This window comes from Phaenicophaeus curvirostris, chromosome 8 (assembly GCF_032191515.1).
Source record: "Phaenicophaeus curvirostris isolate KB17595 chromosome 8, BPBGC_Pcur_1.0, whole genome shotgun sequence".
In the NCBI taxonomy this organism is placed as follows: domain Eukaryota; kingdom Metazoa; phylum Chordata; class Aves; order Cuculiformes; family Cuculidae; genus Phaenicophaeus; species Phaenicophaeus curvirostris.
Genome location: NC_091399.1, coordinates 33,463,028 through 33,490,236, shown reverse-complemented (window position 1 = coordinate 33,490,236; position 27,209 = coordinate 33,463,028). Strand labels below are relative to the sequence as shown.

At 40.7% G+C, this 27,209-nt stretch overlaps 1 protein-coding gene across 2 annotated transcripts in view; it reads left to right on the top strand.

Moving 5' to 3' along the window:
- GLIS1 (GLIS family zinc finger 1) overlaps positions 1-27,209 on the top strand; it is a 202,078-nt gene that overhangs the window by 90,220 nt on the left and 84,649 nt on the right. For both annotated transcript variants that reach the window (XM_069863153.1, XM_069863152.1), the window contains exon 3: positions 6,350-7,451. In XM_069863153.1, coding sequence (XP_069719254.1) covers positions 6,350-7,451 — 1,102 coding nt within the window. The remainder of the gene's footprint in view (positions 1-6,349; positions 7,452-27,209) is intronic.

Sequence of the window (27,209 nt, the reverse complement as noted above, 5' to 3'; positions counted from 1 at the left end):
TCTGGAGTGCTTCTTTGTTGGAACTGTTTCCTAGTGCTACATTTGGAAGACTATTTTTGGCTTTTCTTCATTTTGGAAGGTCTTTTGATGCTCATTTAACTGCCCTGCTCCTGTGCAGGTTTGCACTGCAGGGACGTGCACGTGTGCACAGACAACTGTCCAGGGTAGTGTCGGGAGGAGTCACTGTACATGCAGCTACAGTCCCCCCTGCACTTATGGTTAAATACAACTGCTGGGGGGAGCTACTCCAGCATGCTCAGCAGTGATTGAGAGTTTTGCCAGAGGCTGAAGTAGGGTCAGACTTGCCTCCTCCACCCCAATGCCATGTTGTTTCCAAATTGCAGCCTGGAAGGCAGGGATGATATTTACTCCCAGACCAATGTCTCCCATATGGCAGTTTGGCATTCCACCATCAAACCTACAGGAAGCCAGTGCCACTTCTTTTTTTTTACAGCATTTCCTTTAATGAAGTATTTTCAATGTTCTCATACAGCCATATCCTTAGTATTTGCTTTTAAGGCTGTAATGTGAAAATTTGGTCTCTGGTTTTGATATATGCACTGTAGTTGGATATGCTATGAACAGAATCCCCATTTAAACATTTGCTATAAATTAATTATATGAAAACACAGAACTCCATTATTTTTTTGTTGTTGTTACAAATTTAACGTTACCAGATTTTAAACAATTACCCTAAACAGACATCCATTGTGAACAGAAGCCTGCTACAAATTAAAATCTGTCCATCTATTTTAATTACATTGCTTTTTGGCAGGGGATATAATACAGAGTAATCTTGACCTTTTTGAAGAAATGCAGAAAAGAAAAACTTCAATAAAGTTGCAGCCTTTATCTTAGATACTTGGAATAATTGGCACCACTGTGCATGGAGCTATCAAGCCCAAATTTCCACAGTCATAACAAGAGAAGATACAGCTTGTAGCTTGGTCTTGGAAATCTGATGGCTTCTGATTTTATTTTATATATTTATGTCTTGTTTCTCCTTTCCATTAACTGGTGGGGTAAGAACATCTGTGTTTTCAGGAGGAGGCACAGCTATATGGCAAGCAAGTGGAAAGAATTTTTTTTTGGTTTTTTGTTTGTTTGTTTGAAAGGACAAACAGTATCCATACCACATAACAAAGTATTCTGCTATCGCTACAAAGATTTGTAGATGCTGTTGCAGCTCGGTGTAAGTCTGCTCCCTCCTACCTTCTTTCTAGCTCCATGTGGGACTGGCAGTTATTAGCCTTTTTTTAATTCTGTCAGTGAAGACAATTATGAAACAAAGATAATTAGGGCAGGAGAAAACAAAAGGAGAAAGAGAGTACTCTGCTTAGATCTTTTTGAATGTTTTTGTAAAATCTTTAATGAGGAAATGACAGATACCTGCATACCGGGGATCACAGTACCCACCCTCAGAAATATGAACCCCTCTCAGCCCCTATTTGGAAGAGGATTCCCAGAACAACATAAAGGATTGTCTGCTGCATAACATGAGAAAGTAGCGAGTGATAGGCCTGATTCAGTCTGCCTTGCTTTGTAGCGTGGTCTAAAGCCTTGAGGGTCTGCTGCTTCTAAGCAACAGTTTGGAAATGTTTTCAGGAGATCTTGAAGGGCCTCTCTATCCCTTTACGGATTGTGTGTTCCATTGGTCATGCTCTGCTTGAATGTCCACCTGGCTGCTGCTGCTTTTATCTGCATGGGATGTGCAAAGTGGAACCAATGTCCAGCTCTGTTTTATGGACCTTGTAGGCACAATGTCTGATTTTGTCACTGTGCTACTCATGAGACACATGATACAGAGCCAAAATCTGGGCCTGTGAGAAAGGGTGGACAGCAGTTGGGACAATTTCTTTCATGGTGTTTGGGATGCTTGTTCTTGACAAGCAAGTAATAAAAATCCTGGTCTTTCCCTGAAGATCTGAAAACAGGAAACTGTAACTGAGGTTGGGATGAGTGCCTACCAGGTTCCTGTGAAGTCCGTGGGAGCCAAGGGTGTTCTGTGCCTCCACGGATTTTAGCCTTTATTAGAAAATAGATGAGATAAAAAGGACTGGAACGGGCAGGTACTGGAGCACACAGGACTCTGGGCAAACTCTGATTGTTCTGTCCGGGTCTAGTGACCAGCACAGAAATAAAGGGAGATGCAAATTCAAACAGTTTCTCTGGGTTGAGCTTTGAACGACTGCATTTCTAGGATAAGCAACATCCAAGGAAAACCCAAACAAACCAAAGAGCACCTCCCCTAGCAATCCAAAATTCCCTCTGGATTTGGGGTTGCGATCGGCTTCATCCTTTTTCTCTCAATGCACTGAAACTTGTTATCCCCTTTAACTTTTCCCTGAATCACTTTCTCTCAGAAGATGTAATCTAGGGATGACTTCCCTGATCCAAGAATCATGATCCCTCTTCTTCCTGGCCCTTTTTCCCCATTCAGTTAATAGCAATTAATGCAATGTGTGTGGGACTGGAAGAGTCCTAATACCTTCTTTACCACAATTGGAGGCAGCACACAGCTAATGCTGGCCTTTTGTCAAGTAATCCATTATCACACACAGCAATCCCGCCCACACTGTGCTCAGTACTCAGCACATAAAACCCGGGGAAGACATCAGAGCAGTCAGATAGTGTTGCAAAGGGTCTCTGGATATGCAGCAGAACAATCCCCTCCAGCTTTTTCAGACTGTCAGTTGCCACTGATGGCACATTTATGGTGGCAATTGAAGGCATGTATGTTTTGTAAATAATCTGGAGATTTCCGATACAGTCATCTTTTCCATGGAGGGCAGTTAGGAACTGCAGTACTTCTGGCATGGTGCTACTGGCCTCGTGCTCTGGCTCCAATTACCACGTAAAGGAGTCTCTTTGGAAACACTGCCTTAGTATCCTCTGAGAGGCTGCTGTTACTCTTTGAAGACCTTACTCTCAGCTTTCATGTGCTTAAGCAGCAATTCTGTTGTCGCAGACTCTGTCCCTGGTTCACGGCTGCTTCCCGTGAAGAGAGGTTTGTGGAGTATGTTCTCCTGCTGATCCCACTCCCTTCCAAAGTTGCTCATCTGGAAGCCCCCAGAGCTGCTCGTGCTGATGCACATGTCCACACTGTCCTGTTCTTCTTTGTCCCTCTTGCTCTCCTCTTGGCTGTTTGTTTCATATGCATTTATATATGTGTATATATATATGTATCTGTTGTCCAGAGGTTATGAAATCCTTGTGGCTAGCACTGTGTGTGCCTGGCCTGGAATCTGATCCCTAGCTCTAACACCAAAATGCCATTACAGGAGCAAATAGTCAGAGGAGCCACCCAGCCAGCTGGATGCCAGATACCTTGTCTCTCTCTCATATCACTTTTGTTTCTATGTCACTTCTCCTCCCAGCTCCCAGGACTGGGAGGAACAAGCAGGGATTTCCCTAGAACAGTGATGACAAAGTTCCACCAGGAGCATAGAAAGTTTGCATTAATGCGAGCTTGACATTAAGTACCCCAACACTCAAACATCAGGAAATTGAAAGTATGCCAGCTTCTCCCAGCAGGGTTAATGGCATATGGCATATAATGCATTTAAATATACAGTGCTACAGAGAAAGCTGCAGCTTCCAGGAAGGACCTGCTTCTGATCTGCACAGGCAGCCTGTGCTTACCTTTATGTAGGCAGAGAATGGATAAGACACAGCTGTGGCAGTAGGAAGCATGAATTCAGTGCCTTCGTATAATTTGCTTTAGAAATAAGGTATTCCAACTTGCTTTTTGGTTCAGAACTCCCCTCTTTTGTGTGTCTTATATTCTGCACTGCAGCATCACAGTAATACAGTCCTGACTTTGAGTTAGATCTTGTGCTGGAAATGCAGCTTGATGATGCTGGGAGTTTTGAGAACTTAATATTTCACAGGACAGGGATGCTTTTATCCATCCTGCAGGTCCTCTGCACTGACTCCAGCATGAACTCCTCATATGGATTTCTGGCAAGATGGGACATTTACATATAGCTTAATAACATGACAACAATTGTCACAGGCTGAGCTGAAAGGCTTGGATTAGCTTTCCATGATGTTAGAAGTGTGTTGTGTTTACTTTAGCCTGAGGCTTTGGGACCACTAAACTAAGATAGAAACTGAGTTATGTAGAAAAATCATAGAATCATAGAATAACCAGGTTGGAAGAGACCCACCGGATCATCGAGTCCAACCGTTCCTATCAAACACTAAACCATGCCCCTCAGCGCCTCGTCCACCTGTGCCTTAAACACCTCCAGGGAAGGTGACTCAACCACCTCCCTGGGCAGCCTGTTCCAGTGCCCAGTGACCCTTTCTGTGAAAAATTTTTTCCTAATGTCCAGCCTAAATCTCTCCTGGCGGAGCTTGAGGCCATTCCCTCTTGTCCTGTAAGTACTAGGAAGTGCCAAGCCTGGCGTAACATGCTGCAAGCCCTTTCTCAGAATGAGTTTAAAGCAGCACACTTTCTCCTGAGCAGTGAAGCTACAACTAAGCAGGGCAGGGTTTCCCAAACATGTGCAATAAAATTTTTTGTCTGCTTATGCTACGTATTTTACAGACATAAGGTTCTGTAAATGTTAAAAATAATGTATGAATACTGTTGAGTTTGTTTTTCTTTTCTTTAAATTTACCATCTGCAAAACCAGGTGCTTTAAGTTTACCCTGAGACCAACTATGCAATCCTAAAAGGAGAAATTATAACTAATGGATTATGGAAACCTCTAAAATTTTTAAATGTAGCCTTTTTAAACCTGTGGTGGCAAATGCAAGATCTGATTGTTCTATAGCAATGCATGGCGGGGAATTTCACTTCTCTTATGACCTTAAAAGGTTTTTTATATCAAGCTCTATTGGCTGCAAAGTGTTGGAGCTTAGAAACCTGTCACTATGAGTGCAGTGTTGGCAGCTGCGTGCCTCAGACAGGTGTCGTTTTAAGGTAACTCTTTGCAAGCTATTACCAAGGAACTGTTACAAGGCATTCCAGCTTCCCATCTTAGTGTTAGTGGTGAATGAATGGAAATAATAGTGCTAAAATCATCTAAGTCATGAAATACTCACAGTTTATTTAGTAGCTTTGCTGTTTAACATATATATATATATGTCCAAAATACCTTATGTGTATGTGTTTCATGCTTTAAAATACGTCATCTTTGTCTTAGCTGTGGTGTCACACAGAAGTTGCTAAATGGCCAGATTTTCTTCAGCTAGCAACAAGAAAAGCGTAACATTCATTTAAGTGAAACATGTCAGCTCAAGACCCGTGGAGCAGCTCTCTGGAGGGTTTCCTAGTTCAGGTACAGCTTCCCTGCACACAGATATACTGTTTCCTCTTCTCGGTCTGGCACATTGCTGCGTGATGAAGCCATAGGTTAAACCCTACTGTGCTTTAGGGACAGGTAAGGAACACCCGCTTGTCCAAAGAAAAAGCACACAGTTGGGTCATCCACAGTAAATGTTTATAGCTGAGATTAAGTGTTTTATTTTGAGGCACAAACCAATTGCGAGCTGCCTGGAAGAAAATGCTACGAGGAAATGTTTCCAAAGTGCAGTGTTCTTCTGGAATGTGTGTGCAGTTCCTCAGGGTTCTCTTTCCTGAGTGATTGGTTTCAGCGCACGTAAAATAAGATTTAAAAACTGCTTCTGCAGAATAATCTTTTGATTTGCAGACATGTACAGACTTTAATGTGGAAAATTAAAATGAGAATGCAGAGACTGCTGTTTTAAATCTGCTGGTTTTGAACTTTGCTTAGTTATCTTTTGAAGACCTCTTAGAAGTAAATACCCAGCTGATCTCTTTTTGCCTCCACACCACTAATTGAAAGTGAGCTGTTCTTTCTTTGTCCTCCCTTTTTCCCCACTGATCTTGCTCCTGTATTAATTTAGCGAAGGGAAGCATCTCCCTGACATATAAGCAAAGCTCAGCTAGCCTTTTTTGATTCATGCGAACAAGAATGCCAAGGCATTTTCCCAGTGTGCTCTGAGGAAAATGCTGATATTCAAATAATTTAAAAATGCCCAAAGCTCTCAAACTTCATCCTCAGCTATTGTTTTGCCAGATTTATTATGCATTGAAAAACCTAGATTGTGATTGATGAGCTGCCTGTAGCAGTGGAGGGGAGATTGTCTGTTCTGTGCGTAACCCACTGTGTAAAATTAATCCTGTGTAAAACGATGCTGCCTTTACAAGGGTTGTAGAGGATACACTGCAGAATATTTGGTGTAATTGCTGTGTTAGACAGGCAACATTCAACAGAGAGCAAGTGCTTCTATTCTCCAGGGCTTAACAAATGTTGTCTTGTACAAAAATCATAAATCCTGCAGTAGTTAGTGATGCTTAATGAAAACTGTATTACAGGTCACCCAGGTTTCAAGACTCAGTAGATTCTGCTGCTCCATGCCTGAATGGAAGTCACCCGACTCAGCACATTAAACAAGAATGCCCAAGTGATTATAAGGTTCTGTCTGAGGCTTCCACACATAGGAGGATAACGGAGGGGATGGAACTGAGAGCCTCTGGTAGCCTGCATCCTGAAATAGACCTAATGAATAATAGCTTTACAAATTCACTTTCATCCTACTTGTTTAATAATGAACATAGCTCCTCCCTGGGTCCTTTGTCACTTGGCACCCCTCAGCACTCGGCCAGGCTACAAACAAGCAACCTGAAGAAGAGATGCATCTCTGTTGTGCCGTCTTCAGCTGAAGGAATTGATATTACAGCTATCATCCGCACATCTCAGACGTCACTGGTCACCTGTGTGAATGGACTGCGAGCTAATTCAGCTGGCATTTCCTCTCATCCTGTGGAGATCAGTCATCACAGTGCTCAAAAATCCTCTCGGCCCCAGTCTTGCTCTCAGTCTGGAAACCCTTGCAGTATTCCCTCCCCTCCAGCATGTCTTATACCTGTTTCCGCTGAATGTGACAGAGGTGACTGTGAGCAGATACAAATGCAGCAAGTTGAGGAGAATGGAAGCCTCAGCCTTATGATGAATGGTACTAGCATTCCTCATCAAAACACCTCGCACGGCACCCAGAAGGTGAGTTTCCTAAAACAAGAACCAACTGATGATTATTCTTCCACTGCTGATCTTTTTCGACATCACCAGGGGCTGCCTCCCCCTTACCACCTACACCAGCAGCTAAGCCAGACTCAGGGGGCACTGCCTCACTTACACACCTCCATGTCTCCAAAGTCCCTTCAGCCCAGCGACGGAGATGAGCAGGACCTCAGCAATGGCAGGCAGGTCTGTCGATGGATTGACTGCAGTGCCACTTACGACCAACAAGATGAACTGGTCAGACACATAGAAAAGACTCACATTGACCAGCGGAAAGGAGAGGACTTCACTTGTTTTTGGGCAGGCTGTGTCCGCCGATACAAGCCCTTCAATGCTCGTTACAAACTGCTGATTCATATGAGGGTTCATTCTGGAGAAAAACCAAACAAGTGCATGGTAAGTCTGGAATATATTTGTTTGAATAGAAACATGCTACTCTGCTCTCTTTCTTGCTCTCTCTTCAATCTTATCCCAGTACAATTGTTGTGCTTTCCTGGAACTTAATCTGCAGCAGGCTAAAGGGGGATTGGAGAAAAACTTAATCTGGAAGGAAATGTTTGAGTAAGAAATACTGTAGTTCTTGGAAAAGGGATTCAGTTTCCTTATATGAGAGCTTAACTTGTAATACAGTGCTTTGTTTTTTTTAATATTCATTAAAGCAATAATAAAGTGATGATCAAAGAACCCAGCAGTCGTTTAACGTAAAACAAAGTCACTGAGCCTCGGGTGACATTTTTAATCAAGAAACATAAAACACATCTAATGAAATTCTTTTCATTCCTTCAGCTAAACAATAACCCATAGAGTTGTGAATGCAAAAGTTTCAAATGGTAGTTGAGAACAGAAAACCAAACTATTTAAGGATTTTGAACAGTTGAAAGAATAAAAGGAATATCTTCTATTACATTTTCAAAGGTTGTTAGGGCCTTTTTTAATTTGCAAAAGAGAGCTTTAAAAATAAGTAAAACCCATTGTTCTCTTCTGATCGAGAAGATGTAAACAACTTCAGTGTTCCAAAAAGAGGATCTTGGGAATAACACCATCTCTGCATCTGCCCACCATGATGACAATATGGCCAAACTAAAATAAAAGTTAATGACTTCCATTAAGCTTTCCACATGTTTGAAACAACAATGATATAAGACCCTGACTGAAACAGATGAAGCAAACCAAGTTTGACATAAGCTTCCAAATTGGGCCATGAATTTTGGAAAGTCTTGTTTGTAACACCCACGTGTGCACACGTGTGTGTGTAGGCACATCCACGCAGGCACACACACAAATAAGTACAAAGGGAATAGTTATGGAAGCAGGTTGGGGTTCTTGATAGGCAGATTTTTTTACTATACCTCTGTTTTAGTGTTTTGATCAGAGAATGATATAATGGAAAATACTTGTAAGGAAGTTAGATCAAGTCAGACTTTTCCATGGCGAGCTGTTGCTTTCTATGGAGGAACAGGAAAGAACATTTATATAAAAAGCTTAAGTTTTTTTCTTTTTTTTTAAGAAAAAGCTTGCTGGCAGAAAGAAAACAACAATATTCAAAATGTTTTGCAGAGAATAATTTTCTCTCTAAGCAGTTATCCACATTATCTTTTTACTTCCATTGGATAAAACGTCATCTTAATGTCTGCACTGTTAAGTGTCTATTACCTAAAATAATACTGGAAACAATACAGATGTTTACAGAACACTATCAAGCTGTACAAGATAAAATGGAAACATTCTAGGACTTTACCTGTTTCTTTCTCCTTTGAGAGAAAGAATTGATTTGTTGATTTCCACAGGTAGGTCAATCACAATTAGTAAAAATACGAAAGAATTTAACTTCCTATGCATATCATATGTTTGGTCATGAATCATCAGAGGATAATGCAGATTAGTCACTTCTTTCCAAATAAAAGTGTAAGTAAGCAAGCTGCGAAAGCTTACCTATAGATTTTATTTTAGCCTACTTCTTGTTTCTTCAGTCATCTGGAATGAGATCAGTCTTCTTCCCACTTTTGTCTCACACTTTTTAAAAGAAATACTTAAACCATGAAAACCTGATTAGCTTTACTATGATGCTGAAAGATTCAGTAGACTCCGTGGGTTGAGGGAACTTTTGTACTTTTCTGCAAGATGTGTATTTAACAGGTGTTGTGTAGTAGATTTCTAATGTTACGTTCCCGTGCCTGCAGGAACCTGGATAAACCAGAGACATTAAATCATGTAATACCTTAGTAAATGCTAAAAGTTGCCTACTGTTAATTATGTTGAGCTGCATTAAAGAACTGGCTTTTGATAACATCTCAAAGTTTTACATTGTGAGTTGGTTGGGAAAACCTTTGCATCTGATTTTGCAGGAAGCCTTCATGGCACACATATATAGCCTTGGCATGTAAGTACATAAAGATCTGTTTTATTTGAGCAGACATTGTAGTTATTTGCATACATGGAATGGCCCAATCAGAATTACAACCCTTACAATGCCAGCTTGCAGTTAACTCTTCTGTTCCCAGAATAAGAGCCTTCCACTGTCAGCAGAGGTATCCATATATTAAATGTTACAACCTGGAATCCTGTGTGGAGTAAAGCTGGATCCAAGTGAGCACGTGAAAAATATGTCTTTTATTTTTGCAAATTTAGTTTTCTGTGTTGGAAAGATCTGGTTCCAGCAGGGAGAAGATCCAAAGCTACAAAACGGCTCCTTAAAGTTATTAATATCAAGTGGGGATTATTTGCCTGGTGAATTCCATTCCACTTTAAACAAGGGTTGCTGTGCAGTGTTTCATTGTGCAGTGATGTCGTGTCATTTTAAATGATGGCTTTTCTTTTGTTGTGGTAATAGTTGTGCTCTTATTCCTGCAAATTAAGAAGGCAATTCATTCTTTGTCTATAGAGGTCTGAGATTTTGTTTCATTTTTGCTGTAGTCCTGTTAATGTAGCTTTACATCTCTTGGTATTTGTAGTGGAGATTTTCTTTCGCTGTTCACAATTACCCATTGTACTTTCATTTTAAGCCCTTGATTTTGTTCCTCTCCGTAAAATCAGTGGCTGACTAGGTACTGAACTGCTCAGGAGATGCTAAGAGCAAGCAGCACCCCGCCCTCATACATAAAAGTACTTTTCCATGTAAAATTATTAATTTCTTATGACAGGCTTTGCTACTATGTACTGTAATAGACAAAGGAATTTTGGAATTCAGGCTACTTGAGAACAGGAAATACATGAGACATTTTGATTGAAAAGTAAATGGTTCACTAAAACTGCAGTTAATCCTTTTATTATCTTTCCAACAGCAGTTTCCACAATACTTTCATGAGGTAAGCTTCCTTCAGTCCAACTGTAACACTCTCATCGTTACAGCTGGTTTAAATTTAGCCAGCCTGCTTCTTTCTTTACTACAGACAGTCGACAGGCAAAACAGTATCTTGTGCAGAGAACTACTGATGTTTCCGGACCATATTCTGCTTGCTGTATTTCATTGCCAAAACCAGTACTATGACTATTCTGTTTTCATATTCTGTTAAATATTCTAATTAAGCGATGCCTTCTCGTCATTGTGTCCCTCAGTTTGGTTTTCCTTGGGCTCTGCAAGTAGTCTAAAGGAAACTACCTAATCTCTTTGCAATATCCTGTTATGTTTCATACTTAACTCATGTTATTTTAGTTTTATTAAATTTGGGGTTCATCTGCATGATAATCAAAAATATATCCAACAAAAATAATGATGCAATGCCTGTAAGACTTTAACTTCTGAAGATTAATTTCATGCTTTTTTAGATTTGATGTCCCAGACAATTGGAATTTTGATTGTCTGAGACAGCAAAAATTAGCAAGCTTAAATGGTTTTTATTTAAAAAAAAATCCTGTTTCTCATAGCTGCATCTTTTGCTGTCTTTAAGTTCTTCCAGTGCTTTGGTGGGTGGAACCCTGCTGATCTCCTTATATTGCATCTCCTGATATTGCATCCTCAATTTAAGCCTCTGCTTGCAAATGTAAATACAGACCTGCTCATTTAGTTGTCTAGAATTGTTTGATTTGGACAAATGCATACTTGGCTTATCAGTTTATCCTCTTGCACTCCTGTGGCTTCATAAAGAGTAGAAAATTAAGTTCCCATTGCTGCCTGCAGATGTACTTAGGGAACCTATGTTGCAGGCCTCCATAGATGTGGTCAAGGTGAATGTATTTACCTTTATGTAATGTCTACACATGCAATTAGTGTTTATAGAAAAATTGGTTATCTTAATGTATGTGATATCCATGAAAGGAGCTGGATGATGATAAAAGCCATTGTTCACATCTCTAGTTTGTGTACTTCAAAATAACAAATGTCTCCTGAATATGTTCTAGGACTGACTGTCGGATTGTGTTCTTGCATAGATAGTTCAGACTTAGAAACTGATTTTTATTTTTTTTTTAGGATGATAGAATCATAGAATGGTTTAAGTTGGAATGGACCTTAAAGATCATCCAGTTCCAACCCTCCTGCCATGGTCAGGGACACATAGCACTAGATCAGGCTGCTCAAGGTCCCATCCAACCCAGCCTTGTATACGCGCGACATAATCAGTTTGAGAATAGTCTGGATGCAGTGATTTAGGTGCTGTATTATACACAGTGAAATTCAGCACCTGTGCTCTTTGTGGTCAGTTCTTTTGTACCCCTGAGGGTGAGACACTGTAGGTATTGCATTAAACATGGGGAAATCGAGACATAGAGAAGATAAGTAACTTGCCTAAAGGCATCTTGAGGCAATTCCAGCATTCCAGGACAGGTCTTGTGTTCAAATCACTACGTCACACAAACTAACCATTTGCAATTTACCCATGAAACAGATTTTTGTACAGATTGCATAAAAGATAAGAGGTCCTGTTGAACTTCCTGTTAATTCTACTGTACGTCTCTGATGCGGGTCGTTGAGATGTCATGAACCTATGAAAACTTCTGTCAGAAGGCTTGGCTGCATTTGTAATACTTCATGGGCAGCAACCTGGTTATTGTGATTACAGGAGAAAGGGTTTTTTTGAGCGGATTAGTATTCTTGCTTCTGCTGCTAAGGAAACCAATGCAGAACCTCTGTTCTCAGTATTACGCTGTCTGCAGGCAGCGGGGAGCATGTGTCTAGCAGTGCATGGTGAGTAATGAGATCTCTGCAGGCTACATCTACACATGGGTGTGAGGGACAGTCCTGCCTCTGCGGGGAAGATAGGTGTGCAGGCACCAGCTTATGTGCTTTTGAGTTACTTCACCTGAACAGAGAATTTCCATGTCTCGCTTGAGGGAGTGCGGTAGAAATCTGGGAAGTATTTTCAGCTTTTGGAGTGGAGGGTGTCATACACTGATGCCAAAAGAGTGCTTTAAAAAACCAGCAATAATACTAGCCTGACTTTCTTTCCTTTGAAGTCAGTAGTAGGAAACATCCATTGTATCAAAGCTGCCTCACCCAGATATCTCTCTTTATTAGGTTTCTGATGGCATTTCCCAATCCTGTCAAGGAACTGCAGCATTAAAACCACTGTGATCAGAGGAGTAGACAGCAATTCAGTAATTTTGTGAAAATTCAATGTTTGTTTGTTTACCAAAAACTACTACAGATTACACGACAGTAGAAATGGTTTTAAGCATGCACCAGAATGGGAGGGCAAATGGCTTTAGGCTTGGCACCGTGTCGGCTCATGCTCATGGCAGTTGGTGATTTTGAACTCGTGCCTGTCCATAGGAGACCTCCAGACTTGCAGAGCAAAAGCTCTGGAGAAGTTGTTTGGCCCAGTTTCCACTGTCAGTGGGATTGTGCCATGTTTCACTGCGATAGGACAGAAATGCAAATCTGCAGTTCTGCGTGCAGTACAGTACTGTGCGATGCATCTGCTTTATCAGGCTGACAGAAAAAGTTGTAAGATTCTGGGCCAGATACACTTCTGCTCTGACCAAGCAGGGCTGGCTGCCTTTTTTATTCTTTTCCAGTGCTTTGATACAGGTTAGGTCTGGCTGGCATGCGCTCAGGATGTTTTTGTTTACATAAATCTAAATAAATACAAATTAAATAAATTCCAACTATTGCTGTCAGCACCCAGAATGGTTTTCATGTTCAGTTGTGTGCCTTAAAATTGTTCTACGGGACAATGAAGAGAGGTGGTAAATGGAATATGCTAGTTAGAGGTATGGCACAGATATTCCGTGGAGGGGGCTTTCAAGGACTCAGTGATCCAGTGGGTCTCTTCCAACCTGGTTATTCTGTGATTCCAAGTACATACATTTTTATCCTGTGAGAGCATTCCAAAAGGTTTTATTTCATTTAACTTGATAAATTATTAAGTAATTTGGGACCTGATTGAAACATAATTATCCTGAAGTTTTCCTGGCATATTTATACAGTGACTCACTGTGTGTAGAGATTGCTGTTCATTCAGCCTTTTATGTAAGAGTCAGAATGGTTTATTAACAGTAATATCACCACAACATAGCAGGTACTTCACCCTATGAAACTTACTACTGTAGATATAATGTAATTAATTACCGCTGCTATGGTTCTTACAGTGTTGAATAATTTCCTGTAATAGTATTTAGTATCTGCGGAAGGTGAGGTGATAGAACTAAGCATACAGTGATTTAGGGAACAGGTAGCCTTGTGACACAAAGATGAAAGTTCAGTTCCATGTTCCACATTAGAAATTTTACTAAGTATTCCATGCCAGTTTTTTCTAACCAGTGGTCACATAATTGTAAAACTGAGTCCTGAGAAAAAAAACATTAGTGAATCTGGGTCACATTCAGTCTGGAAAACAAAATGATGGGGGCACAGGGAACAAGACTGGAGGATTTTGTTACTTTTGACATTTTCTAAACAGAGTACTATTTTGGAAATAATGAAACATTTCTGTATTTTAAGCCAGCTTTTTTGACTTTCCATTTGAGAATGAAAAAGTGTTAAGGGCACTTTTTTTTTGTTGTTGTTGTATAAAAGCTCACCCCATTTGATTTATTCAGTGTTTTTATTGTGTTAGCACAGTCCCCCAAGCAATTATGTTTCAGCTCATCCTGGACTGATCTCTCTTCATACTTCAGTGTTTTGATTTGGCTACTGAAATACATATTTTTTACCACAATTCCAACTGGGACATGATTTGAGTGGAAGGAAAATGATCCACTTTCCTACAAAGTAGCAGATACTTGTCAGGATCCTAAACACTCAGGGCTTTTGAAAAATAGCTGACAGTGGGCTAATTGACAGAGAACATCTTAAAGAAAGGAAACATCTTTGTATTAGAAGTGGTTCTTCACAGTGACTACACTGCTTGTCACTGTTGCGGCACAGTGAAGAGATAGTTCTATCAGAACTGCCCCACGCCGAGCAAAGTCATGTTTTTTGTTAAGTAATATAGGAAAAAGTATACCCAGCTTAGAAAAATGAAATTGATTAGTTGTGACCTACGATGTCTGGCTGCCCGACAAACCTCTAGACCTGTCTCCCAGGTCTTTTTGGAAAATTTCTGCTAGGCTTCTTTCCCTTCCCTTCGCCCAGTTTGCACGCAAAAATGTCATCTCGATACCACGTTTTTATCTTTATCCTCTTGTCCTATAAAACTCAGTAACTAGTGATTCTCTCTCATTTTAAGACCCTCAGAATTATTTCCAGCTCTGCTGTGGCCTGGCTTTGGTTGTTACTCCACATGTAGATTTATTCAAACCCCAGTCTCAGCACAGACCTATAAACCTCTCATGGGGCATCACCTTCTGAAAATACCTTGCAAGCAGCCTTTTAACTCCAAGTTTGTTCCAGCTGCACCACAAGATCACATTCTTTGCTATGAATATCAATGAATTCTATCAAATAATCACATCTGAAGATACAAAAAGGGACAGGCTTTCCAGTCTTTTAACACTGGCTTTGCAATAACCCTTTAAGATTTCTTTAACTCACCATTTTCCATGTAGCAGAAGTGTGACAAGATTTATTTCTCACTATGCATCCTGTCTGGGACTGAATCGTCCATCAGTTTCACTATATGAGTCTGTACAGTAGTAAAGATCAAGTGATACACTTTCAACTCATTGTCAGATGCATTCTCCATTCTAGTCATAAGTTTTACAGAGCAGTAAATTTAATTGTGAACTACCTGCTTCTTGTTGGAATGTCTTGATACACCTCAAGAGTACCTCAAAGATGTGTCTAGCAGTTGGGTCCTAAAACTATAATTCTGCAGGGTCCAGCATTGATTTCACAGGGTGAATTGTCTTCAGAAGATCTGGAAAAGAAGGTTACATTCAGGGACTTGCAGGCAGTCTGCAGTTATTCTAGAAGTAATGAGAGAAGATTTCCCCCCCCCTAAATTTTCATTAAAAAAAAAAATGCATCTGAATGTGATTACTCTTATCACTTAGAAGGTGGAGAGCTTGAAAGTTCCAAGATTTTAAACGAAGTCTTTATGACTGTGTTCTCAAGGTTAAGTGCTTGGCTTTATTTTATATCTGTGCATGTGTTCTGGGAGAATTATTAAAAATGGTGTGGAATTGTTCTGAACTCTCAGTGATTTAGCCTTTCTGATTAACCTCAAGGAAGAAAAATAGCTTGAATCACCTGGCAGAAGGCTTGGTCAAATTAAAAAACAGTAAAATTAAGTATTGTTTAAAAAGTGTGCCAACGATATACTCATTAATGTTTCTTATTAGGCCAATGCATTTTAATGCTCTCTATTAGTGAAATATATGTCATTTAATAAAAACGTTAATCTGTATTTGCAGGTAGCTCAGAGGCTGTACAGGGCAGTCTCAGGGGAGGAGGAGGAATTTAGTGCACATGAAAAACTTTATACAGTCATTTATGCAGTTGGATCTCAGTTCTAAATGTGATGCATTTGTTTGTTACTTCGGGGCAGAACAGCAACAGTTAGCCTTTAACAATCGGATAAGAAACAAAAAGCAGTCGTTCCACAGCACAGGGTGTTTATGTCAGCTTGGGCTTCACAATGGGCCAGATTCTGAAACCTTCACTCACTGCTTCAGCAAGTGGTCCAGTGGGCCTAGTAAAAAAATAATGTGTTATTTAAACTAAATATATAAAAACGCTACCTTCTGGCATCTGTCAACTCACATAGAACAAGATTTTCAAAAGGAGGCCCTGGGTTTGGGCAGCTCTATTTTCAAAGTGCCCTGCTGAAATGGGGCACCTCTGAAGCTGAGGTCCTCTTTTCTCTCAAACCAGACTCTGTGTAGCTGAGTTACTGAAATTTCATGATCATTTCTGGAAATTTTGACCTGATATCTTACAAGTACAATGAAATTAATCTTTCTGAAGCACAGTGGGGGTCAATAATTGCAGTGAAGTAGTGAGACCAGTAATGTTACACATCCATAATGCTATTTTGCATCTCTAAGGGTTCCTTCTGCTGAACATCTCAAAGCTTTCAAGCTTCTGCCTGCCTACAGTGTTTCCTGTGCAGTGAAAACTCTTGTGCCCAAGTTTCAGATACAGCTGAATTAGTGCAAATTACTCTGCTGCATTCAGTCCCTATTTACACTGGTGTAATTGTAAACAAACCCTGAATTTACGCCAGGGCATGTGAGCCCAGAGTGGCTCAGCTACCAAGTGCAAAAAGTCACACATTGAGTGCCTGACAGAAAAGGCAAGAAAAAGAGCTCCCTGTTCTTGAATTGTTTTCTCTTCCACCTGTCTCTTAAAGTTAGTGTGAGACTGTGCACCTTTGTTCGCCAGAAAATCCCGTCCACTTCAGAGTGTTGTTCATGTGAGTAAGGGTATGCAAGACAGCAATTTTATTCAGCTCTGCGGTGGCCTTCAAAGAAAATATTGCCATAATAGAGCATTCAGCACCCTGTATTGTTTCTCAAGTACACCTGTATTTCCTGTGTTTGAGTTAAGTCAAAAGTGGCTTCATTTCAAATAGATGTGCGTTTACATCACAGATATTTGTCATTGCCCGACTTCTCTATTTACATCCCTTGGCTGATTGTGGAAGGAAGGAACAATACAAGTTTTATTCCCAAATCATCTTTTGTTTGTCAATTGCAGTATCTTCCCTTGATCTTCTTTTATTGTTGTGTACAGATAGCATGTGTGAAGAGATCCAACACTCAGGTACAGTGTAGCTGCAATGTTAAATAATTGATCATGATCTTTCTTTTGAAACTGCATCCAAGGCATTTAAAAGTGGGAAATGGAAAAAGCATGTTCTCATAATCCAGCTCAGTAAAGTTTGCACAACTGCTCTTTGTTTCATCATCCCTACAATAAATCTTTCATTTTTGCCAATTGAGAATGCCTGCTAAATCTGCAAATGATTACTTCCCTGAATTGTGTTGGGATTCTTGCAATACATTTTTCTTACATGGGTAATGATAAAATAAGAGTCCATCAAAAATATTTTATTGCCTGGCAGAGAGCCTTTTATGAAATGGTTTTGATTTGAGAAGATTCTTCCAAGTGTTTTAGAACTGTTGCTTACAACTTTCCTTTAACCCTTGCATGGAGGGCTGCCAGGCCCTGGGAATGACAGAAGTAATGTCAGTCAATCAGCGACTGGTAGAATGCAGGACCTGGGTATCAATTTAACTTGCAGCCCTTGGACTCAGACCGAGAGCAAGCTGCTTTGACATGTACTTGTAGAGGGTATTGTGTTACTGTTAGATTAGAAAGCTGATGAATGTGAGGCTGCTGGGAACCTTGGAAAACTAATCTGCTGTGTCCATGTTGATATGATTTCACTCTGTTTCAGTGAGAGAGTGGGGAAGATGGAGTATTAGAAAAAGGAAGACAGGAGGCAAAGCTGGTAGGGCTATCTGGGTCACTGAGCCCAGCCTCTGTGATTCCAAGTATCGTGTCACCTTACAGTAATCCCTTCAGTACACCCAGGGGCACTGAACACCTCTATGACTATGCCTTCAAGAAAGATGTAGCATCAACACTATGATTTGTAAATGAGCATCTTTCAGTCATGTAAAACAAATCCTGCCCTTTTTTTTTTCCTGATTTCAAAATGAGTACAGCTACATTTGCCTGCCTTTGCATGAGAGCTGGCCAGCTCTAGGAGTTGCTTTGCTTACCCTCATAAAAAGATGCAGGCTTGACCTGGTTTCCTGTAGATCTCCAGCACACTGTCTCCACGTAAAACAAAGTCCAGGGGGGCTACTTCTGGAATGGCATAAGTTGCGATGCCTACAGACACATTCTAATACTGCAGGGAGACTGGATCTGGTGAGAGAGCTACCTTGTGACGCTTGCTTGCACTCACAGAAAAGCAGCAGTAGACCTGACTCAGTATGGGGTGCTCTCAACTAAACCACATCTAATGCCTGACACGTTGCCCACTTGCCTCCATGCAATAAATTCTCTTCTCAGACAAGACATGGGGAGAGCAGAAAAAAGCAGAATAAGTGAAAATATTTAAAAGTATTGCAGTTATTCACAGGCTTTAATCTTCCTGTGGATCCTCAAACCTAGTGACATTTTTAATTGCCTGGCCATGATGATCTCAGTTCACTGTTTAAAATGCTTGATCCAACTAACCATTTTTAGCTTGTGCTTTGTCTTCAAGGCTAAGGAGTGAAAAGATGTTAACAAATACACAGAAACCAAACATGCGTTGGATGCACAGAACGTGCTAACTTAGTCTTTTAGCCAGGTAGATGGTAAACAGCCTGCTTTAGCCTTTGGATTGGCAAACCTCCTCTTGTATGTATCTTGCTTCAGGGCTGAAATAATATGCCAAAGTTATCTCAGATGATTATTAACCCTTTTCGTTGAGATTTTGAAAGGACACAATCATAAATACTTCCAGGTGTCAAGAGACTGAGTTTAGAGGGAGAGATATGGAGGTACACAGTGAACAGCACAGGGAAGGTAAGGCATTCTTCATCATCTCTACTCATAGATGGATAGTGAAAAGAAGAAAACTTAGAACCTCTTAAAGGAAATACTTTTTCATCTAAGCAGAATTGCAGGGTTTGGACTGGCAGGAACCTTTGTGATGCATGGATGTTCTTAGCTGTGATACCCCTAACCTTCCATCTGTCCCTCGCAGGTAATTCCCTCGCAGGTAATGTAGCTGGGCCACTAGAATGACAACACGTTTAAAACCTGAATATTTGTAGCTGCTTTACTTAAAACACAGTGCTTTCTAGCACTGTAAAAATACTGTTCACGTAATGGGGTAATGGCCTGCAAGTTCTTATGACTTCAACTGTTACAGGAGTTCTCTTCCTTTATGGCAAGCATCCATTTCTCATTTTAGCATCTGGCAGGATAGGAAATTAAAAAAAAATGGTCAAGGGGACAGAGAGGCAGTCAAGAAAAGATAAAAGGAATTAGTAGAGGGCTGGGATGGGGAGAACAAGGAAAGGGAGGGATTCTTTAGAAGAGAATAGAGAATAAGTAGGGGTGATCTGGCAAAATGAAGCAAAGGGAAATTTGAAGCTAATTTCCAGTTAAAGTTTCTTAAAAATGCGGTGTATTTTAGAGGGGAGTAGTTTAGTATTGGAACTAGAAGATGCCCAACTGTATGAATAAGACAAGCTGGACTGTTCGAAAAACTGGAAAATATTTTTGTAGAAAACAATTTTGAATGTAAACTCTCTTATATCTGATTTCTGCCATTCTGTGAAAATATTGCATCATTAGGCATAAGAGAAGGAACTCTGCATAGGAGTACAGTTTAAGCCTTCAGGTCTCTGCATTCTGAGCACAGTTTGTATAGTTTGTCCTTCTGATGTTGCTATGAGTCAGCATGCAGAGAGATGGTGCTCAGCATCCCCTGGGCTGTGGGCAAGGCTCTTGGACCGTTCCAGAAATGGATGCTTGCTTTGCACGCTGGCAATTATGAAATCAGGGGTGACGGGCTAGAGCAGTCAGTTTGCCAAGAAAGATACCATTTGTTTTGCTTTGCCCTTACCGGATTCGACCTTTATAGAACAAAAAGTTTCTCCTCAACACAAATGTAAGCTTTGCTATTGATTCCAGTGAATGCTAATGTACGACATAGACCATTGTGCCAGAAATGATTGTGCCATGACGTATGGGTGTTTTCTTTCTGCTGGGAAATTGGGCATATAAAGATTGTTGAACACAACAGCTTCACCTACAGATTCCTGGTCCAACTGCCTCAAAATTCAGGCAGTGAAATCCAAGTTCTAAATCAAGCTTGTTTGGTGTGCATTGGTCAGGGTCCCAAAGTCCCTCAGACCATGTTTGGCTGGGGAAGGGTGCAGGGCACAGCTGCATGGGGGTTGTGGGAGCTGCACAGATATGGGGGTCATAATCAGATGACACTATGCAAAACCTGGGGAGAGGGAAAGAAGCCAGCTCCTTTCTAGACATCTCCTCTGCTACATCTGTACCTGGGCCTATGTCAATTTTGTGGCATTTCTGAGCATGATACATGTGGCAGAAAAACAAGATAATTAAAAGCATGGTAACACTACCTTCCTGTTTTACATCTGGCATGGACTGAGTCTCCTTGCTAAGGTGTTTGCTTATCAGGACGTACAGGGCACACCAGCTCTAAGTGTGCTGTTAGTATTTGCACCAGCCACTTTGAGTGAGTTATTCCCTTTGGCAGGTGAAGGCACCTCCAGTAAGAATTGGTCTACTGGTTATAGGTGGACAACAGAGGCATTACCTTTGTGTAATGCCAGTGGTACAAACTTAGAAAGTAGATTATTCTTGTTTTGAATATTTCAGCTTGTCAGATAGAAGCTCTGATACGTGTAAATTGTTTTAGGAAAATCTGTGTTGGAACACAACTCTGAATGGCAAAAGAAAGAACTGGGTATTGTAGTCATCCCAAATACTTTCAATTTCGATTGTTTATAGCAACGCTGAGAGAAACTAACACTATACACAAAACTGGTTTTGAAACTGCCCTTTTTTCAGAGTTAATGACCCACAGGCTAGTGGAAATTTGCCAGCTTTTACCAGCTGGGATCTGGCCTGATTTTGCTGGGAAAGGAAAGTGCAAAGCAAAGAAACCATTTGGATTTTTGAAAGTCTGTGATGGTTGTCTTCTCTCATTATATAGCCTTGGCTTTTTTGTACGTTAAGTTTATAATTGACCTACACTTAGCAGAAATCCTTGCTTTGTCCAAGTACAGCATACCCTGAATGCCCAGGAATTTGCTTTGACAACTGTATTTAGATCCACTTCTGTGAAAATCCAAACCTATCCTAGTCTGTGTGGAAGGATTTCTCTTAAGGTGTGTCTTTGAGGATACACTGATGCAGCTCAGCTGCTCTAGCTCCATCCAGTAGAGGGTAGTCACATGCATTTTATGGTACGGTACTCCATTTATTGCACTTGGGTCTTTCCAAGGCATTACCTGGGGTCTCCTCACAGTAGGAATGGCTGGTTTGGCTCACATCATCGACCTGGGAAAGGCAGGCTCTGTACCCGAGAGCATTTCCTTGTAAAATCAACAAAAGAGGGGAGTGAGCGATTTGTACCAATTATATATATATCAAAAATCCCTAAAGGCAGGACCATATAACATGCATTATGTTCAGGCAAGTATGGAATCATTAGTGTCATTCATGCTAATTTGATTTACCTCCCACCCCGGCTTCCAAACAATACATGGCTCATAGCCTTGTGAGTATGGCAGCCCTACTTGTAGAAGGAAAACTCTTAGGTCTTACTACAATGAAGAATCTTTTGTTGTAAGTTTCCGTACTAAGATAGATGTTACTTCAGTTCACACTAAACAAATTGACTCTGGAGTTTTCAGTCTCAGTTTGCCAGAGAAAAATTGTGAAAGCATCTAATTGCAGCCTAAACAAAACCATATTTTCCTTAAAAACACAGCAGCATAATTCTAAAACTGTGGTGTTTTGCCCAGGAACCGTTTCAAGCAAAAAAACCAGTGCGCAAAATATCCACCTTAGACAAAACAATCAATCCTGTATATTAAATTAAGTGCTTTTGATTCCAGTGTTGTGCTGCAAATGTCATTGTTTCAACTCTCTGTCCCTCCAGGCAGTCAGACACCAGTGTATACTTGGGAAATGGTAAGTATAGAATGCTGGCAAATGCAGCTTAAATACAACTACTGGTAAACAGCTGAAGCTGGACTGTCCAATTTCCAGGACTGATAGCAGCCATTTTTAATTTAGATTATGAAACAGGAAGAACAGAGAGTCTTGAAATCCTTATTCCTGGTTCTTTACAACATCTATCAGTATCAAGTGGCTTTATTCCTGACCTGAGCCTGGCTCTGATAAATTTTGATAAATGTTTCATAATGTTATTACATTTAGCTGTTAAGTTGTTGGACTTGTGTGAGGGACAGAGAGGTTGGTGGGAAGTGCCGAGAGCAAAGAGCCTAGTCATTCTGCTAAATATGTGTGATGTTTGCTTATAAGAAGGCAGCGCTCTGCTGTTGGACATGCTGGACAAGCTGTTAAGGGGCTGTTGAAGCCCTCAGGGACGATTATAGCTAATGCTGCATGGGCTGGCAGAAGTTGCTCCCGTCTGCACTTTGCTTTGGCCTGTGCACTTCTGAGCAGCCAGTGATGCTGCAGAGCTGTGAGACAGAGACACCGCTGCTTCCCCGTGGTACCCCCCAGCTGTGGTCTCTCCAGGCAAAGCAGGGCAGGGTCTCCATCCTTTGTGCACCTGCATGGAGCCTTCCCAGCTGCAAACTTTAATCCTCTGCCAATTCCTAAAGTCAAATTTCAGCTGTGCTGAAAGCAGGGGCAAAATTCCCATTGACTATAAGCAAGTGGTAGCACAGCCAAGGCTGGCTGATAAAAAAAAAAAAAAGATACAAGCTTAATATTCAAGCCCCAGTTCACAGGATGTTGAGGGCTTTTGCTGCAGAAGTAAATGGCTTTGCCTGGGCTTCGCTGTACTGCACACAGCTCCATTGTACAGTGCTTCCGTATGCTGCTCTCCGTAAGTCGCTCCATGGGTTTGAGAACAGGGTGATTCAGTTTGGTGATTCAGTTTGGGAGGCTTTGAAGTTTTAGTGCAGGTTTAGGGAAATATGCAACATGAATCACCCAGGAACTTTGCTCTCTTTGTGAATTCTATGGTAATTGCACGTTACAACAATGTTTAGGACATTGGAGCCTTTTGTAATAGCCAGTCATATCCCACTGAAAGCCAAGTGTTTGTCAAATTAAGCAGACAACACGTGTCTGGCTGTTGTCTGGATATTGGGGGTAGGGAGAGGAGGGAAGAGACATGTCTTATTCGAGTGCATCAACGTGCGATGCTAAAAGGACAAGAAAGGGAGACAACTCCTATATTCTTTCTTCCTTCTTAAATCTGGTCCTCTGTTTCATGGTGGATGCAGATTTTTAACTGCACCACATAATGATTGTTTTAATTTTTGGTTTTGGAGCATCCAGGAAACAAAAAAATTAAGATAAGAATTGGCGGGGAAAGTACCATTAGCTATTTATTAGCACAGAGTGTGTCAGGTAATTCAGGAATTAATAAAATTGACTGCTGATAGTGGTGTGTAGGATAACGTGTGAGTTGTATCTACAGCAGCGTGCTCCTGATTTCAGTTAGGCTTGCAAGGTGGCCACAGCATCATGAACAAGGGAGCATCTGTGAGGCACAGTTTCACCCCTGTGCTGGTGTGGGGGGGGGGCCTTGTCAACTGCCAAGGTCAACAGAAAGTTCAAATGTCCCTTTTTCACCTGTCTTTTGTAATGTTCGCTCTCAGGCGGGAGCTGGCTGAGAACAGGAAAGGACCTGTGCAGGGCACTTGCACCTGTAGAAGCTTGCAGGCTTTTTGGACCCTGTGGTAGAAAGATGCAGACCTGGAAATACCAGCGACAGGGCAGATGGCATTGGAGCTTGGCACAGGAGAGATGCTGAATGTGTTTGGGTTCAAGACATGAGCTCTGTTTCCCCTTCAGGAAGGCAAAAGGTAGCTGTGTGGGAGTTCTGCGTCTCAGCCACAGGCCGTGCAGGTGTTTTGTTTGGACATTTCTGATCTCATTACCTCTTGAGTTGGCTCTTTGGGTTTTAGTAGCAGTGTCCTGTGAAGTAGTTAGTTTGCAGCTTGGCTTCCCATGTTTGTTCCAAGTCTATTAATTAATAATAATGGACTATAAAATCCTAGCTCTTTTTTGAGTTATCAAAACAAATGCACTCTTTGTGACCAGTTTTAGTCATGTGTGGGCTGTATGATTTCTGTTATTTAAATATTTGCTCATTGCGGTACCTTCCTTCTGCCTTATTCTAGAGCACTGGCTCCAGTGAGGAATTAAGTTCACTGTGAAGGGAAGAAGTTTTCTCACTTACTTCCAAAACTACTCATGATGTTTTTGGAAAGATGAATATAAAGAGAACACAGACAAAATGTAAACAACATGTATACAAGTGGACAGTCACATAACAGGGAAATAAGAGAATTGCAGGTTACATCGTATTATTGTAAGAGTACATTATTTTGTTTTCAAAGCTGTCAGTCTTCAGTAGGGTGAATTGTTGAGTCATTGTAGTATATGAACTTCCAAACTGGCTTGTGGTTGTTCCAATGATTTTTGTCACATAATCCTCAAAGACCCCAGAGTTAGAGGCGGTGATGAATATTTCTGTATTAATGGCCTGGTCCAGCATTTACTGATGTCAAGAGAAAGCTCCTCAGATACTGCAGCAGACTTTGAAGCAGGCCAGTGATTTTTAAATATTATATACAAGTTAGTTAGGAAAATCTTTTCAAGTCCTATAGACCCAGGCTAAGAAACTACTGTCTTCTGTTGTACGACTAAACCTTAAAATATACTCACAAGTAAATACACAAACACATGGCTTATAATTTAATTGTGATCACTTCCTGCTTTTGATTTTTTGTTTTACTTAACATCACGTGTGTGCATATGTGTGTATTTGAGGGTAAATAACTTAATCCTAATTGTTTGAAGATGAACACAGACACGCATAACAAAATGTATTGCTCATATAATGCTATAAATGAGCGTAGTGTTTGTGTGTAAATTTTATTTATATATAAATTTCCTACACTATATCTGGCCAATATAAATAAATTCTTGTCACAGTAGTGGTTTTTATCTGTATGTTTGCCTTGTAAACTAGCAGGTAATAATTTAATTCAAAAGGTCTTTCCAAAAATGCAATTAATGTCTTTTGTTATAATTTCCCTGGGTTTAATAATTCCCTCTTCCAGATTTATATTGGTTTCTGGAAAGTAATGCTTATTAGAGTGTTTTTCCAAATTGGCCACAATAATCCACTGAAATCTGCCAGCTGAATCATTGCTGTGCTTGTGAAATTGCCAGGATCGCCTGACAGTTATTACTGGGGTAGGAGGGGAGGGGAAAAGGGAATGGGAATTTCATAATATGTCAATGTTACTGATACCTTGGCTATGGGTCTTAGATTTGAGTTGAAATGTTTACCAAATTCTATATGAAGGATGGAATGCCTAGTGGTAAGTTGGCAGTGCTGCTATGATGGAGACAAAATTTAGTGATTTCATTAAAGAAAATGTATTTTATTCTGGGCGTATTTGAAAGCACATATACATGTGCATGCTTATGTGTATATATGTATATGTAAGTATATGCATGTATGTATGTGTGTGTACTTCCCTCTACCCCACTTCCCAAACCTGGTTCTTTGAGAAAAGAAGGATATATAGAAATATATATTCCCTGAACCAGCATCAGGCTTTGCATACAAAATGCCACCCCTTGTGTAGAACACATTGCCAAGTCACAGTTCAATGTTTCACCTGCTGCCAGGCACATTTAACATCTTAACGTGCTCATTCTCTTCTCTGTACTGCAGATGCATGTAGGAGGCAGGGAGTGAATAGCTGTAGGTCTGATTTGTATCATTTTCTCCTGTATTTCTGAGATAGCTATAAGGAGCTGATTCTACAGCATTTGAATTAACTGTTCACAGAACCATACCCTAACCCCCATTTTGAGAGGGATTTGCATCCCTAGCAGTTGCAGACAGTGGGATGCTGGATCCTGCTGCCTAGCTGAAGAGGTATGTAAGAGAATTGCAGGGCTAGAGCCTGCCAGGGCTGTGCTAGAGAGTGAAAGACAAAATGCCTCCTATGGCACCACTGCTGGGACAGACCCTGGGTGGGGATGAGTGCTGCAGGCTCTCGCTGTCTGAGATAAATACTGTGTCCAACAGCCATCCCTGGTGAGACTTTGCTCAGGGCAGTGCCCACCCACCGTGAGCACTTATGCGTGGGATTTATTTTATGCTGGTGTAAATAGGCTTTTGTTTAAATAATCCATCAGCCTAATGGCAAGATGAAAAGTGTAAGAAGGAGTAGCACGCTGCTGCACAGGCAGCAGGGCAGTACTGTGTAAATATACATGGACATCATGTGTGGAACAAATGGCATGCACCGGGGTGCAGGGCTGTCACTGCTCTGCTCAGGTGTAGCAGATCCAAAGTCCTCCTGACACAAGGCATAAAAGCCATTCTGGTTTGGATTTTTCTGTTTGTGTTATTGCAGCTACAGCAGCTTTATTATGAAAGTTTTGCTTTTTTTTTTCTTGTAGATTATGGACTAAAACAGTGGGTGCCTACTTCAGTAAAGCCAGAAAAGCGAGATTCTGAAACTTTCTTTGATTCCACAATGTGTGGTTAAAGACAATTTCCATCTCAGCTGATGTTAATGTGCAAAATGATGTTTTAAAGCAAAAAATTTCCCCTAAACTTCCTTGTGAGAGGGTAAGTTTCCCTTAAGTACCAGCCAGTGCAAAACGCAAGTTGTTTTGGAAGTATAGTTCCGATGGTTTCTGTCCTCTGGTGCTGTGTCAGCCCAAGTGCTTTGCAGTTTGAGGGAGCAGCCACACAGATGCGTCCCCCTTATGTACATCGTGATCTGTCTGTGCAAGCCTAAGTGCTGTTTACATTTGAACACCAAATACTGAAGTTAGCACGAGCCAAGTGGTCTGCAGAAACAGTCGTCTTCAATTTTTATAGCCTTATAATTTGTAAGACAATTTTTTTTTACTCTGATTGGAACAGAAATGGTTTGCAATGCCTGCCTACGCCATTTCAAACTTGAATATAAATCGCATTTTTAAGGGAATTTTGTGGTTTTCTTGGCTTTATGGATTTATGCATTCTGCTAAATTAAACCAAAATAAACCCAAACAAAAAAGTGATTCTTTAAAACAAATTTATTATTTCATCCCTTCTTTGGACAGGAATT